Source organism: Chionomys nivalis, chromosome 2 (assembly GCF_950005125.1).
Source record: "Chionomys nivalis chromosome 2, mChiNiv1.1, whole genome shotgun sequence".
NCBI classification, from domain to species: domain Eukaryota; kingdom Metazoa; phylum Chordata; class Mammalia; order Rodentia; family Cricetidae; genus Chionomys; species Chionomys nivalis.
The window spans coordinates 104,573,018-104,590,098 of record NC_080087.1 but is presented as its reverse complement, the minus strand read 5'-3'; the positions used below and the strand labels follow the sequence as shown (position 1 = coordinate 104,590,098).

General features: G+C 44.3%; 1 protein-coding gene across 11 annotated transcripts in view; it reads right to left on the bottom strand.

Annotated features, from left to right (window-relative positions):
- Hdac4 (histone deacetylase 4) overlaps window positions 1-17,081 on the bottom strand; it is a 265,090-nt gene that overhangs the window by 220,734 nt on the left and 27,275 nt on the right. For 6 of the 11 annotated variants that reach the window (XM_057753741.1, XM_057753732.1, XM_057753782.1 and 3 more), the window contains exons 2-3: window positions 10,086-10,324; window positions 1,912-1,962 (exon numbers count right to left, since the gene is read on the bottom strand). The exons of 2 other annotated variants lie outside the window; for them this stretch is intronic. In XM_057753741.1, coding sequence (XP_057609724.1) covers window positions 1,912-1,962; window positions 10,086-10,107 — 73 coding nt within the window. In that variant the 5' untranslated portion in view covers window positions 10,108-10,324. Of the gene's footprint in view, window positions 1-1,911; window positions 1,963-10,085; window positions 10,325-17,081 lie in introns of those variants that run through there. 3 more of the 11 variants (XM_057753773.1, XM_057753790.1, XM_057753808.1) reach the window with 2 other exon arrangements.

Genomic DNA, 17,081 nt, shown 5'->3' with positions numbered 1-17,081 from the left:
CCTAGCATGAGCCCTGAAGCTCCTGCCCAGTGCTGAGATCTATCAGAAACTCAGGTTAGTTTTCCAGAGGCAGAATTTTGTTTTTAGTCAGATGTGTATAAAACTTACTTTGAAGGTGTTCAGACAAGCTATTAAGGGAAGGTACCTGAAATTTAACAATGGATGATGAAAACTATAAAATATCTAACACTAGAAAATATAGAGCTCGCTTTTACAGAAAGCAATGGTGAAGATGTTATCATCACAAATAATTTTAATCAGTGTCTCAAGTGGAACGTACTTCCCAGGGCATTCCTGTAACCCCAGCACTCAGGAGACTGAGGCAGGAAGATCTTGAGTCCAAGACTAGCCTGGGTCATATGCTAAGTTTCAGGCCACCCTGTAATAAACAAACAGCAAGAACAACATTAACAACAACAACAAAAAAATCAAGCAAAATGAAATGCTAACTCAAACACTTTGAACTGCCTGTCCACTCCTACCCAAGCAAAGCCCTCTCAATGCAGGAATGTCTGGGTGTTAGCTACCCAACTCCTTACTGCCTGGTAAAAATCTTTGCAAGGAGACAGACAGCCCAGATTATCCACATGCCAGGCTCCCAGCTTCTATCAACTACACAAGCTTGAAGGAAACTCAAACTGTCCCCTCTATTCAGGACGGCCCCAGTGAGATGTCAGACCACCAGGTTCAAGGTCTATGGTCCCCCAGCTCAAGGCAGTGATTGGTTGCATTCTCATGCCAATACATGCCAACCAGTCTGTGAACCTCAGCTGAACTGAGTCAACTACTGCCTACAAGTGGACATGACCCTACCTGACCTTCCCCTCCACCATGAGACGTATGCAAGATGCATCCCATGACTGGGAAGACAGAAGAGAGCCAAATCACAGGAGAACAGGAAGATGGATGAAAAACTGAACTAGTTCCAGAGTCTAGAAAGGAACCTCAAGGGGGACAGCTCAAAAGAAAGCCCAGTCTCCCACCTAAAGCCCAGCAGGTACATTTCCTGTAGGTTAAGCATGGGGCACTGAAGCCATGGTGGGTACCCAGCATGCCAAGTCTCAACAGCCCCATCTCTGGCCTCAGCAATGGTGCTAGGAGATACACTGCTACCATACTGCCTGTGCTAACTGCCTGAAGGGGAAGACGAATATATTCCCTCAAATGTCTACAGAGGACAGTGAAACCTATGCTCATTTAGAAAAGAACCACTTTCCTAGATGAAAATGTCTTTTGCAGACACAGGACTCTCAAGAGGATGCCCCAATGATGAGGACATCTGTGCCGTATGGTCCTTGATCCTTGGCTGAGTGCCTCCACTCTGAGGCAGGCCCCTCGCTACCTGCCCTGATGCTGCAAGAGGGAGACAAAAGTCCCCGAAGATCTGATTCCCTTCTCAGCCACCACGTTCAGGCCAACACCCATGCAGGCTTTCCAGGGGGCCTTAACCTCCTACTTTCTACCATCACTAAGGTGACCACAGGGTGAAGAGAACTCTGCATGGCTCCAAGTTACGCCGAAGCTTTCCAAGGAAACTGCTGGCATTTCCTGCGACCAGTTTCCCCAGGCACTACCTCAAACTTTCTAAAACACTTTCAATCCCTGATTTGTAAGAAAGACTAATTATATCTCTCTAGTCCTTTGGATAGAACCAAAACAAAGCACTGGGCCTGGATAGATGACTGAGTAGTTAAGAGTACTTGCTATTCTTTCAGAAGTTCTGAGTTCCAACCCAGTACCCATATAGTAGCTCCAGTTTTAGGGAATCCAACACCCTCTTCTGGACTCTGTGGGCACTGCATGCATATGATACATAGACATACATGCAGACAAAACATCCATACACATGAAATGATCAATAAATCTATTTTTATGTTAATTAAAAAAAAAACAAAAAACAACGCCACTTACCAGAAAGAGGGATGGAGGATAAGGTGGCCACTTCATAAGGAGCCCCTGCAGCTGCAAGCAGTAAGGTAAGGTGTAAGGGCAGGTATGCACACTGCATCAATCTGAGAGAAAGGCATGGGCTTGAAGAATCAGTCTGTCCTTGCTATGGACTGGTTCCATGTGAAGATGAAAATAAATGCATCAAGAATTCTGCATCATGCTGATGGCTGAATATGGGAGGGAGGGGCTTCCACTAAAAGTGGCCTAGCTTGCTCTTAAGACTGCATGCATTAGAAACTATAACCCCACAGTTTTCTCGGAACACCCATACCAATAGTGAGGTCTTTTGAATCAACAAGGCACTCAGAAACAGGGCTCTAATTAAGTCCACTTTCTCCAAGAGATTTCCTTGAAGAATGGAAGAAGAGCACACCAACTGCGAGTGAAAACTAATCCAAGTGGGAGCTTTAACACCTTCTGTGAAGGTCTAAATGTTGGCTTCCCCACCCAGTGTAGCAGCATTAAGAAGTACGGCCACAGGGAAGAAATGAAGTGTGAGGACAACACCCAGAGTGAGTGTATTGAGGGCCCTTCAATAGGGAGGGGCTCCTGGCGCCAGCACAAAAGCAAGCAGCAGGGTGGGACCATGCAGAGGCCGGGAAAGCCCTGACCAGATAGTCACCAGCATCCTGATCTTAGCCTTCCAGCCTCCATAAATGCACCAAAAATTTCTGTAGACTTTAAGTCATATCACCAAAGGGGTTTTATTACAGCAGCAGAAATGAACAGAGACACAGAAACTAAACAACCAGAATACAAGGAATAGGCTTCTAAAAACTGTTCTGAAAGTTTGGAACTTAAGGGAGAAGGGGAAGCTCTCCCTTAAATTCCAGTCCTTGCTGTACAAGCATGGGGACTTGAGTTCAGTCTCCAATACCCATATAAAAAGCTGGGCCTAGTGGCATACTGTGGTATATATTACCTAGCACTGGGGAAGTGTAGACAGGAGGATCTCTGGGGCTCTCTGGCCAGCCAACTTACCCTTACCAGCCAGCCCCAGGTCTCAGTGAGAGACTCTGTGTCAAAAAAAAAAAAAAAAAAAAAAAAAAAAAAAAAAAAACAAGGTGAGCAGCTCCTGAGGATGACACCTGAGGCTGACCTCTGGCCTTCGCATGCACACAGAAGCATATACACATACACATGCACCCACACATACATACATGAACTGCCCATATCAATCTCAGTTATCAAAGGCTGACATGCCTGGACAACAACCGATCCCAACAAAGGGAATACAAAGTCAAAAGCTGATTTAGGTCTTGTGAGAATGTCACTGAATGCAGAAAATCAGTTCATCCTGCTAATGACCTCTAAATAAGAGAACACCAAGATACTTCAACCAACTTTATAGTTCTTTATAATCGCTATCTCTGATGGGATTTGTAAAAAAAAAGATGTAACTAGCCATAGATTTTATTTTTAAAACATACAAGTGTTACCTATAGATAAGCTTCATGACTTCTTTTCTAAGTACACAGTGACAGTGAGAGGTAGGAAGGGCTGAGATACTGAGCACTGCTTCGTGGTAGCTTCTGAGCACTTGATGAAAGGGGTGTGAGTCTACTGTTCCGCTTCATTTGCTTTCATCATCACAGTGTTCCTCAGTGTCCATTTCTAATGTTCTCATGAACTAAGCAGACAGAGAGGTGCTGGGAAGAAACATTCAGTTTCACCCAAATTTCCAAATTAACATGGTTCACAAGGCACCCACTCAGCTTAATTCCGCTTTCCATGGCCAGCAAAGAGAGTTCAGAGGTCTGAAACATACCTAATATGCAATGCACATAGTGTAAAACCATAAGTCCAAGGATGACTGCGTAAGAGAGTCAAGACCCATGGTAATACTGTATGTAGCAGGAGAGGACAACAAAGGGGAGTAAGGTCAGAGCCTCTGTATCTAGACGTGATGAGATCATGGCAACGCAGACGGCAACAGCAAACCCAACTCTCTCCCTCCATTCTAAGCCTTGTTTCCACTAGGCCACATACCCCAGGCAGCAAGCATCATGCCCTGCTCTTCAGACTCAGCCAGTACAGCTCTTCTGGGGGAACATCTTCAAATGTATACAGTTTTTCTGGGAGCTGCTATGATCTGCCTATCCCTTCTCTTAGCAAGAATCACTCCATCCCTGAATGGCCTGCCTGGCCTGGGAAGTCCCATACATGTAGAGAGGATAACTAGACTTATCTGGGTCCAAAGCACCCTGCTGCCCTCAAAGAACCATGGGTGGGACATGGATTCCAGTTCCTGGCTGGCCTCTGAAGCACTGACTGACCTCAACCTAGGCAGTCATTTGATGACAGGCAATACTGGTTTCCTCACCCACACAATGGAACGATGGTGTTCCAGCTCACTTCACAAGGTTATCAGGACACATAAATGTAATAACTGGAAAGCACAATTCAGAACGAACTTGCTATTCATTCTCGTTCCTTAAAAGCACAGCGGTGTTTGACTTGGAGTAAGCAAGTAATCAATGCTGATTTATGATCACTATAAGTTTTAAACACCTACGGTTAAACAGAGCCAGTTCTTCAGCTGGAGCAGCTCTCGGCCTTGCATAGACCAGCTCTGGAGGCGGCATGCATCTGCACACCTGTCCACGTACGACCTGCCCCCGCTGCCGGGTGCTGCAATTATGGCCTTTCTATTCCAGCACCAAGCTGTGCTCAATGGTTCCTAATGATTCGAGTATTGAGTTTTCTGTGTCAAATACATACCAGGAGTTCATTCTTAAATTTCAATATCATTAATCATCTAACATTCAGCATCTCAGAACTCAGAAATTTGCATTTCTACAATGGGGGCTTTGAAAGAAGGACACAAATGCAAATGCTCCCCAAACTGTGTAAGAATTTTCAGAAAATTGCCAAAACAAACCATCAGCACACCATTGACAGTGAATATTCTGAGCTCTTCCTAGTGACAGGGTATTCGTGATTTTTAAAAGACAAAACACAATTTGAGGATTGAAAAAAAAATAGGTTGAAAAATAAGTCCTTATGTCTACATGATTTCCAGAACAAATCTTGACTGATTAAGATCCCAGATAATCACAGCATGGAGAAGCCAGGGTGGTGACAACTTGAGAGCTGCACATGCTACTGGGGTGGCTGCTGGGAAGATGCCAGCAAGATGCATGTGCTAGGAGCTGGGAAGGAGGCAGCAAGATGTACACGAAGCATTCTAGAAGTCTTTCCTTAAGAAAGCAGGCTCAAGCACTCCCAGGATTAACACACTCCCACCCAACTCTAGTCCATTGCCTGAGGCATCTCACTTCCTTCTCCAGAGAACCAGATGCAGGCACAGAAGAAATGGTCACTTCTCCATGAACTTGGTCAGTTCAGCCTTGCTCCCTACTGTCGCATCCTCAGAGTTGCTACCTCCCTGTGCCCCTCCTGTTCCCTACCAGATCTATATGAAGTTGCTCCTATCTGGCTGACAAAGCTGAACTCCTAGGCCTCCTGCTGGCTGGCTACCCTTAACTGCCTACACACCTGCCCTGCGGGTCTATTGGACTCTTACACCAGGCCTCACTCAGAGTCTGCAACTCACCTGCTACCAGCTGCCCAGACTTCTATATGCACCTCAGTCCACAAAATTCATTCTCTACCCTACACTGTGCAGTATCTCTGAAACAAACACATTGCAGAGCACCATATAAAAGCTACAAAAAAAAAATCCTTTATGATACAAGCTCATTACCACTTAATTTCTTCATTACTATATAATAACCTTGGCAGTCAAACTGGTTGAAATAAATAGAACTCAAGACCATACAAGTGAAGGCTAGGACCAGGCATGCACCTTTAATCCCAGCACTCAGAGACAAGAAACAAGAGAAGGACAGCCTGGTATATACATGTGAGTTCCGGGACAACCAGGGCTATACGGTCAGACCCGGTTTTCAAAACAACAAACAAAGAAAACCAAAATAAAAAAGTGAGGACTAGAGCACAGAGATGGAAGGAACTTCAGGATCTCAGCTCAGCCCAGGCCAGCCCAGACCAAGGGTCCTAAGGACCCAGAAAACAGCCCTAGTCATTATGCTGTGTTGACACAGTCTTCAGCTCCTTCCATGTGATGGTTCAGACTGACAGAAGATTATTAAACTATAGAAGGGACCAAATTAAAGCACTGATCTTGGATTGCACACGCCTCCCTCAAAGCGGTTACTTTATTTGTAACCTGACACTGGCCAGGCCTCTCACTAAGACCTTAGAGATAAGAAAACAGACAGAAGGATCCAGGCTCTGCCTGGATCTGAGGCCATCAGCGAGGTCACCATAGATGTCTCCTAGTGGATACCTACTTTCTCTAAGCAGACCTTCAAACAAGGAAGCTCAAATGCACTGTAGACACAGGGTAGTGCCAAAAACTGAGTGCATGAGTGATCAGGTGACAATGCCTGGGTTTCCTGGTAGCCAGCCAGTTACCAGTATCTAGGTGCACGTTAACATCAAGAAAGACAAGAGCAATTATTGGAAGGGAAATGGACAGGAAATAAAGAATGGCTCCTTGTTCTTCCAGCAGACCTCGGGCACATCAGTCCTCACACCACTATTTGCAGGGGATCTGCCTCGCAGTCAGAGGTCTAAGAGCTGAGTAACCACAGCCTGCCTGGGCATATCCCAACAGTGAGGGCTTCAGTGCAGGACGAGACCAGTAGCACCATTCAGAACCTCCTTCACAAACTAAACTAACCCAAGCCCTTTCCTCAGGCTGCTCACAGCACTGGAAACAGTTATTTAGAGCAATAAATCCCAACAGCTAGGCGGCTTTTACGTCAGAGAGCCAGGGCCTGGCTCTAGCAAAGTCCAGAAAGAACGGCAATAAAATCATAACGCAGGCCTCACCCAGCACCACAGGGAGTTTAAAGGAAAACAGAGGAGAGAGGAGTTATACACAGCAAATAAAAAGGCCACTTCATCAACAGGCCAAAGCCAAGCTGCCCTGCCAATGTCAGAGAGGACCCAAAGGCCACAGGACTCCACCAGGGCCTAATGTGCCACCATCACTGCACCAGGCCACACAGGAGCATGCAGGAGTGAGCCAGGCAGGCCAGGGCATAGGACCAGAGAGAAGACACTGGGTCGCAGAAGAAGGAAGACAGACAACCTCGAGACAGTGACTATCCTGGCTCCCTAGCTTGGTCCCAGCATAGTCACAAGTTTCCTGTTCCGGGTAGCAAACCTAAGGTTGGAGAGCTCTGTGGAGGAGGCTGTAATCAACCTGCACGAGGCTCCAGGCTCAATTCCCAATATTAAAAATCAATGAATTAGGTAATCGACTATTAATTCTCTTTCTTCCCAAAATCCACTAAATTCAAAATATAAACTGGAAGGATTCAAGGCAATGCTTAACAATGAGAAAAGCCCAGAAGACTTACTCACCTGAAACTACAAGGTCAAGAAGCAAAGATGTGTCACCAGTAAGGACCTATGGCCTAGGCACAGAGCCAGTTCCCTTCTTGGTATTCAGGACTGTGATGTGCCATATGGAGGGCACCTGTTATATGGCTGCAGAAAATAATCTGCAGAAGACCACAGGGCTGGAGAGGTAGGAGTCTCAGCAAGTTCCAAGCCCTGAACAAACAGCTCAGCCACAGACATGCAAGCATTCTGAGGTCTCAGCACAAAGCAGCTCATTGCAAGAAGACACAGAGGCACCACACAACTTTACACAAGAGAAAGAGCCAACAAAACCCCAAGGACAGACAAACAAGCAAAGGGGCTGGAGGTGCAGCTCAATGGTAGAGCACTTGCCTGGTGTGCAAGAGGTCCCAAGTTTGATCCTCAACTAAGGGAGGGAAGAAGGAGGAGGGGAAATAAGTGAACAATGATAGGTAAAATTCCCCACACAAAGGGCAAAGAGTCTCTGAGGGAGAAAGCCAGGATCCAGCTGACCCCATTCACGAGGATAAGGTTGAAGAAAGTGGCTGGGAAAAGTCAGAGGTAAGTAGATGGGGCAAGATTCATTAGCCAAAAACAGGCAAGTATTTTACAGAACTCTGGTTAAAGAGCTCATTAATCAAAAGAATAGTCATTAATTTTTAATTGAGCACTGGGGCAAAAACACCAAACTGTATAGAGAAAAATGATTAATAATGTTAAAAGACTATACCAAAATTATAACTACAACAGAACATTTTACTTTTCTCAGCAATCATGAAGACAAAGAATAAAGGGCATCCTGGCTTAAAAACTCAATTGAGTTAATAGATATAGGGACAATGTAACATTTAGGGAGAATGTACTCTTGTACATAACTAGGTCATACATATGTATGAGAGAATTTTAAACACAGTATGAAGATATACTTACAAACCTCTTTAGACCAACAATGTGATAACAAGAGCACACTTTTCCTCAAGTGCCTGGGTAGTGTATACAAGATCTGATTATATCTGTATCAGGTCACATAGTATGAACCCCGTTTAGAAAGCAAAGAAAACAATCATTTTCTCCAACATACTAGCAGAAATAAAACAGACTGAATCTACCCAATGCCAGAGTGGTAAAACTATGCCCCCTTATACACTGCAATTAGGAAGTTCAGTCAGACAACATTCTGGAGCAATTTCAGCCATCCTAAAGACATTTTCAACCTGTATGTTTGCTGACCCAGCTTCAGTTTTTCATAAGTTATTCTGTGGAAATACTTACAGTACTGTACATAATATATTCATAGTAATTGTGCGATATCAATTTGGAACTATCATGAATATTGCCACAATGACATAAAGCACAGTCACAAACTGTTAGAAGAATGTCAGGTTTATGTGCACACTGACATCACAGGTATTCACAACACACTAACATAGAAAAACATCTAACACACTACTTCACATACAGATGTGGACACAGGGAAGACACACACCTCCATCTCACTGCAGAGTGGAAGGCATATCTACATACCAATATCTACTGTAGCCATTCCAGTCTACACAGCTTAACTTTTTCCTACAATCACCATAAACCATTTCTTTACAATCAATACACGAACAACTGACTCAATAAAACCCTCCTACCTAAATAAAGCCTGGAACCCTGCCATCTGAAGCTCTCAGACAAACGGATAATGCCCCAAAGAAGTATGTGTGACCACTCTGCTCCCAACAGTCAGGGAGGAAAGGGCCTAGACCCTCCCTAAGTCTCTGCCTCTACCCAATGGAGCAGGCTCAGAAATAGGCTGACAAAACCTCAAGCATCCATCCTAGCTACTAGCATCTATCCAGCATCCTGTGTGTACCCAGGACAGATACTGACACCTAACGCTCTAGAGACTACACAATACACTAGAAGTAGCCAAAGGCAGCCGAAAGTTCTTCAGGTCAGGGCTCTCTACATTTACCATGGATCATGCATGCTTTGCTACTTTCTAAGTCCAAATCTTATATATATTTGTTAAGGCCCAAGTACGCAGTTTCTAATCCTGTTCTGCCCTTCCGGCTCCTTGACCTGAGAGTAATCCTTTGACCCAGCATTTCCAAAGGCATTTAGGGCTATTGAGAATCAGAAAGGCCTGTGAAATGTTTAATATGGCACCAAAGAGCCAGGCGGTGGTGGTCCACGCCTTTAATCCCAGCACTCAGGAGGCAGAGGCAGGCAGATCTCTGTGAGTTCGAGGCCAGCCTGGTCTACAAGAGCTAGCTCCAGGATAGGCTCCAAAACTACAGTGAAACTCTGTCTTGGGAGAAAAAAAAAAAAAATGGCACCAAAGAAAGCAAGCTAAGACACGGGATTGGCTGTGTGGAACCAAGGCTTCACCCTACCCAGGGTCACCCCAGCAGCACTGCCCCTCACTTGCCCTGACAAGAAACTCACTCTGCAAGTTATCTGCTGATGTTTACCCATCACATACGCAAACACAATTCTTTTTCCTCGTCACCAAGGAAACTGCCTGCCATTTGAGTGGGCATGCAAACCCAGAGCATCCTCTGAATCTCCAGGAGGTCTACAACAGCCCCTTGAACCAAAAGACAAGAACCCCCAGTTACTAAACACTTGGTGATGCTGCAAACCAACAGCAACTGCCACAGGAAAGCAAAATCTAAAGCAAAACAAGCAGGCTGCAGTGGCAGCAGCAACACATCTGTAACAGGAGCACTAGAAACCAAAGATACAGGCCTTACCTGGATGGCTTTGGGAGCTCATTGCTAGCAGCGTCAGCGCCTTAAGTTCAAAATGGCTCAAAATGTCCACGTAAACAGTAGCTCCAACCAGCTCCAAACTTCCACCAGCACATGCAAGTACAAAACTGAGGAGGCTCGGGTCCCAGCTGCGTAAACTCGAAGTCTCACTGGTAGGGTCTTGTTAACCAAGTAATCCACAAGAAGAGCAGAAGTTGTCACCTGGCCTTACAGAGATGAACCTGCATGGTCAGAGAAGAAAGGAGCCCTCAGTTGGAATGTGAACACTGAATCTGGGCATTACCTAACTAAGGGAAAATGTTTACACTCTTTTCTTTGTTTATAAACCCAAGAATCAGAAAAAGTAATTCACACTAAACCAGTTCTATCGGCATGAACCACTGAGGTTTGTCAAAAACTACATGTGAGCAAAACAACATCAGTGAGCAATGCTCCTCATCACTGCTGCACTGCTGACATCACAGAATGGCTACACAGTGGCTGGGTTGTGGAGCTGTTACACTCATGGAAAAACCCAGCAGTATCCCTGACCTCCACCCACCAGAAGCCAGAAGCATCAGTCAGTTATGACATCCAGAAAAGTCTCAGGGGCAAAATCAACTTCGGCTAAAAGTCTTATATAGCGATATCAATTACTCTTCCAGAAACTTCCCCACCATCAGGCTTTTGGGAGGAAATAGTACAGAACTTTGCCACTGATACAGATTTAATCCAAGCTGCTCTATTTTGTGCACAGGGAAAATGTCACTGCCCCACCTTGCCTTTCCACTGACAAGTGCTCATCCAGACTTCTCTGCACATAGCTGCTACCATAAACTTTAGTTCAAATTCCGTAACTTACCTCCCATGTGTCCACCTTTATAACTACATTTTCCCAGGTTTATAAGGAATGCATGGCCATGTACAAAAGTATCTGAACAGCACCTGGGGAACCCCCTTCCAAGAGTCAGGTGCAAGGTAACATCCAAACTCAGACCCTTCCTGCTGTACTTATCTTTCTCAACCTTTGCCCATAGGAACCAATGCCCAGATAGCAACCCTGGCTGCCACTTTGCTAGGTCACTCTACACCACTTGGCAAATGCTTGTGAGGATTTGAAAAGACTGCAGGCTTTAGGGCACTGTCAAAAGCCATGGATTTAACAGATTCTCCCCCTGACCAGACTTTTCCACAACCCAGTCACTTCAGAGACAAACCAATGAATGCAACCCAAGAGTACCTCACTAATTCTAATACCTACTGAAGCATCTGTCTATATCTATCTCTTCCTTTAAGAATGTGATGAATCCTTTTGTTTTTTGAGAGTGTCTCACTATATAGACCAGGCTGGTCCTGAACTCAAGGAGACTGGCCTGCCTCTGCCTCTTGAGTGCTAGAATTAAAGGCATCCACTACCACGTCCAGCTTATGAATACTATTATTAAGCAAGTTAAGTGTTTTCCCCAGCTGCCTGCAACTAATCAGCTCATCATGTCAAGGGCTGTCTCTAACATGGGCTGTCCAAGGTGGTTTCCAGCTTTACACTATTGCCTACAACTCTGTGACCCTTACCTTTATGACAGCTGATCTCCCTGCACCCAACAGTACCACGACTTTTATCTACAGGTTTAGAACTTTTACTCCTCAATCAGGACACCACTCCTTTAAAATGACTCTGCAAACCCTGTGACTCTGAGCAACTTTGCATCCATCCTGCACAAAGACACATCTTGGCTATGTATAAAGCCCACAACCACCCATCCTGTAACACTGTTCCCTTGGCACCATGGAATATCCTAAGGCCAGCTACCCCAGAGTTCCTGTCCATGTAACTTTTAGGGCTGGGTATTGCTGGTGTCATTTTCTTCTGCCTACATGCTACCAAGACTTTTCTTTAGTCTGGGAATTTAAAAATATTGTCAGACGGTGCACCGCTAAGTGTCTCTTGATTCATTTTGCTCACAGCAAGACCCTTTGAATACATTTCCATCTTCTTGCTCTGAAAAATGCTCAGTCACCCTTGATTATTTTTATTCAACTCATTCTGGCTTGTTGAGAGATTCTATATGCTGCTGGACTCTCTCCACAGATCCCACCCTCTTGCCTCAGACACATCTGTTGTTTATTCTGCATTCCCAGGCGGCCTCTCTGGTACACTCTGCGTGTGACTCCTGAGATCTTCACAGAATCCGCTTTCTTCATTGTGGTCATGATGCCGTTCAAGGAAGCTTTAAACATTGTTCTCCACCACTTCCCTTGTGTACCTTCACTGGCCTGATCCTCTTCCTGATCACCCCCTGCCCACCCACCACACGCACCTTCATTTCTTGAGCTAAACTTCCAAACACATTCCTTCTGACCAAGACAGGAATCATGTTCTGAGATGTGTTCTAAGGTATTCTGGAGAATCTTGTTGACAGGCCCCACATGGGGACTGTCGTTTATTCTCCAGACCAGAGTACCATCAAAGCCCACCCTGCCATTCCTACAGGACAGGTCAGCTTCCCAGAGTTACAGCTCCCACCCATGGCTTCCAGAAAGCTCTCTCAGTATCACTGATGAAGAGGAGCCCCTTCTAACAGAACCCAAGAGTTTCTGTTGTGACACAATATGTACGTTCTGAAAGGACTCATACTTAGCAAAACTGAACACTAGAAAAACCAGGGATTAGAAGAAGAGGAGGTTCATAACCAACACTACAAAAATGCATTAATAAAAACATCACAGTTCAAAAAAAGACACTAACTAGTCCCAACAAAAAGTCTAATAAATGCAAAATTTTAAGATTTAGAAACAGTGACAACAATTAATTTAAAGAAGAAAACCGAGATAAAATGTTTCTGAGTTTGGGAATCAAGGACAACCAAGCCCACTCTCACCTTTATTGTGGCCTCATCAAATTGTCCAGACACTCCATTAAGGGGCAGAGCTTGTCAGACATATTAATAAAAGAGTAATTTTTTGTACCAGATAGAAAGAACCACCATGAGGTGGGACTGGAAATGGTCCAGAGACAGAAGGTCATTCATTTTATGTAACATCAGTGTTCCCCAAGCAACAGAGGCCCAGCAATATGCTATCTGTAAGAACACATTTTCAGTATAGGCACAAGCCATATAATGACCTAAGTGTCAACAACAGACTGCATACAGCAAATACAGCAGTGGTCACATTAAAAAGGATCACCATGTGACACTGTGGTCATCTTAGCCTGTGTAATAGTCACACAATGGCAATGATGACAAAACTACACACAATACATTCCTTCACAGAGCTGAGCTTGACTATGAAGTCACAAATAAACTAAAGATAGGAAAAGATCTATCACACAGGCCGTGCAGGTTAGCCACCACTGTCCAACTGATTCCACTTAGAATCCCCCAAGAGAAGATGAGGAACCCCTCTGTGTGTCTGTGAGGGCCTTTCTAGAAGGGGGAACTGCGTACTAAGTGCCATCTCGAATAAAGGAAGCATCATCCCATAGACTGAGAGCCCCAGAGAATGAAAGAGGGAACTGGAAGAGCCAGCCCAACACCAGCAGCCCACCTTTCTCTGCTTCCTAGCCTCCCTGACCTGACCTGCTCTGCTCTATCACACCCTCTGAAATCATAGGCTAACGTAAATCCCTTATATCTGTCAAGTCCTTGGTCAACAATGATAAAAGTAACTAATACACAAACTAGCCCAGAGCAAACTGTGAAAGAGACATTAGCATCAGACAAAATAAACATTAGGATCAAGTCATCACACAGGATACAAAGGCCCAGTTCCTAATGGCAGAAGGATCAGTAAGTTGAACAGTAAATGAAAATCACATTTTACACTAGAAGCAAAACTAAGAAAAGCATGAAGAAAATGGGCACATCTACCATTACAGCTAAGGAACTCAGGGACAGACACAATGGCAGAAAGAAAGGCTAGCAGGATACTAGAATACACACACACCTCAAGGTGACTCAGTGACATTTACACAACACTATACAAAAGCAGTGGGGTGCACTTTCTTCACTGTCCTTTAACATACAGAGCAGGTACTGAGACAGAACATACGACAAGTCACATAAAATAAACTTGTTCTACTAAACTGGAATTAATTTAAAAATCAGTAACAACAGAATGGTATCTTAAAAACCCAAAATATCTACAAACTAAATAATGCATTTCAGTTTACCACACACCTGTGATCCCAACATTTGGAAAGTGGAGGTAGGAGAATCAGCAGTTCAAGGTCATCCTCAACTACATAAAGAGTTGGAGAGCAGCCTAGGCTACATGGAACCCCATCTCAAAATTAACAACAACAAAAACATTTCATGAATGAAGAAACTGGAAGGTACTTCACAATGAATGAAAATAGAAACACAAGATATCAAAATATGGAATGTCCAGAGGGAAATTCTCAGTACTGAATCTCTGTGTTAAAAAAGATAGTCTTGATTCAGTGATGGTAGGCTTTACTTTAAGAAATTAGAACAGAACAAACTAAATGCCAAATAAACAACAGAAAGTCAATGGCAAAGAGTAGAAATCAATTCAATGAAGAAAAGAAAAATAAGGCCAAGCTCCATGGGGCACACCTGTAACCAGTCATTCAGGAGGCTGAGGAAGGAAAACAATGAACTCAAGCCTGTACTATACAGTGAGCCCCTATCAGGAACACAGAAGGGAAAGAAGGAAGAAAATGAATGTGGCTGGCAAAGCTTTAGCCAGACTAATGATGAAAAACTGAAAATTCACGTTATCAAAAGGGGATGAACACAGACCACACAAACAGTAAAAGGACAAAAGGGATAGCATCAGAGACAACTTTATGCCAAGGACTTACATAAAATTAACAAGAGCCTTGAAGACCTAAATGTCAGTTATTTGAGAAGATAGAAACACAGGGCACATCTTCTGATCCCAGATCCATCAAGTGGGCCCATCTGCAACTGTTGCCATTATGGGGGTCTGCCGGATGGTGGGTGGCACTTGGCTTCCTTCTCTTATACATGTTAGCTCAAATTCAATGCACAGGGGCACTCACTTGGTCACTTACATTAATGAAGAGAAGCGAATATTTTTCTTCTGCATAGTATGCTAATAAGTTAACAACTTACTCCGGTTACTCACTCGGCTCTGTCCAGTGGAGTTCCATTAAGCTGGCTGCTCACACTTTCCTTTTTTCCATCTTTTTTGTCAGCATTTGTTAATATCAGTTAGTACTGATGCCTTAGGTCCCAAGCTAACCACTGCAAGGTTTCTGCTACCCGCCCTTTCCTCATTTTAGTGCCTTTCTCAAACAGTGAGAAACCTGGCTCCTGCAACATACAATTTACTGGTTATGTTTTCATATGCTCAAAGTAGCTTCAAAAGCCCTACACTTGACAAACAGGCTCACGAGGAGACAAGACCATGCACTCAACACTTTGCTTCTGTCCTCAGCCTTCTCATGTCCACCCAGACCCTCTTCCAGAGCTGTCCATGCATCACTTCAAGTCAGTGGGCTGTGCCTCTGCAGGAGGGCAGGCTTTGGTGCCCAGGAGTTATAGTCCTTTTGGGGTTTCTCCATTCTGATGGGTCTAAACTGTTTATCTTTTTCATACGTGAAGAATAAGAAATAAAAACATATGGCTGATCCTGGTAGTCTTCACCTTTAATCCCAGCACTTAGGAGGCAGAGGGAGACAGATCTCCATAAGTTAGAGGTCAGTCTGGTCTATATAGCCAGTTCCAGGAGAGCCTGAGATACACAGTGAGACCTTGTCTCAAAAAATAAATTAAAAAAATACAAATTCAGAAAAAAAAATCTCTAAAGGCAATTTTAAATTTAAGATTCTTGTAGCGTTTTCACATAGTTGCTGAATTTCACAGTTATTATGTTGTGGAATCTGATGCAAACACAAGCAAAGCAAATAGTACAGGGAACCCAAGGAGCCAATTTCAACAATCACGAACACTCCACCATTCGTGTTTCATCATCATCTCAATCTAACTGTAAGTTGTTGCAGGTGGGTTCATCTATAACCTAGTATGGGTTTGTTGGCTTGGGTTTTATGTTGATGTTTGTTTGTTAATGCATTGCCAAAGGCATGATGAAAATTAGCTTCAGCACCATCTACTCAACTCTGTTACCAGCAAGAAGGTTTTCAGAAGATTTCAACTTCCTTGTTAGAGAGATAGAGCCTATGGGGCCCTCATCAGGGCAGAATTTGGTGGGGTCTGGAACAGGGTGTTACGAAAGACTGAGTACCCTGCCTTCCATTAAGTCACACACCAGCCTCTGGAGTTCCTTCTTGGCCAAGACAGTCAGTCACTCCCCAGTGCCACTGCAGACTGTTTCAAAGCCAGAGCCAAGCTGGGCCAGGGCCCATGATTCTAAAAGAAAGAAAAAAAAATCTGGATACAGAGGCAGAGCACTTAAGGGTGACTAGAAATGAGAAGATTGTTGAGCCAGGTCCAGAAACCATGTGCAGTCCAATATGCAAGTCATATAGCACAGATATGGGGAACCAGGTAGGTCAGAAGACAGCATGTTGACCAAGGTAGGTCAGAAGACAGCATGTAGGCCCACTGACCCAGGGTGCTCCAGGCACCACACAGATGAAAAGACCACGTCCATAAGACCCAGAGAGAAGGTAATTCTGAATTGCAAGTACCTTCAGGACAACAGTGACAGGTGTGGCCGTCCTGCTAACTGCAGTCTGAGACTGGGTAAACGTCTACAAAAACATCTTTTCTGCATTGCTACTCGGGCTCCATACAGAGCACTGTAGCTCTGAGTGCTAGGTTACTCTGGTTCCTCCCTCTTGCAGCTTAGAAATTCTGAAATCCTAGTTGGCTTAAACTTCACATGAAGTAAACAAAAAGAAAAAAAAAAAAACTTCCAATGAGCAAGTTTTAGAAGCTATAAATCTTTAAAAGGATTTCTTATGAAGTTACTAAAAAGAGTTGTGACCCAGGAAGGCATCTTCTGTCCCTCACCACACCTAGTGGCTGGTGGAGCAGCAGCACAGTAATA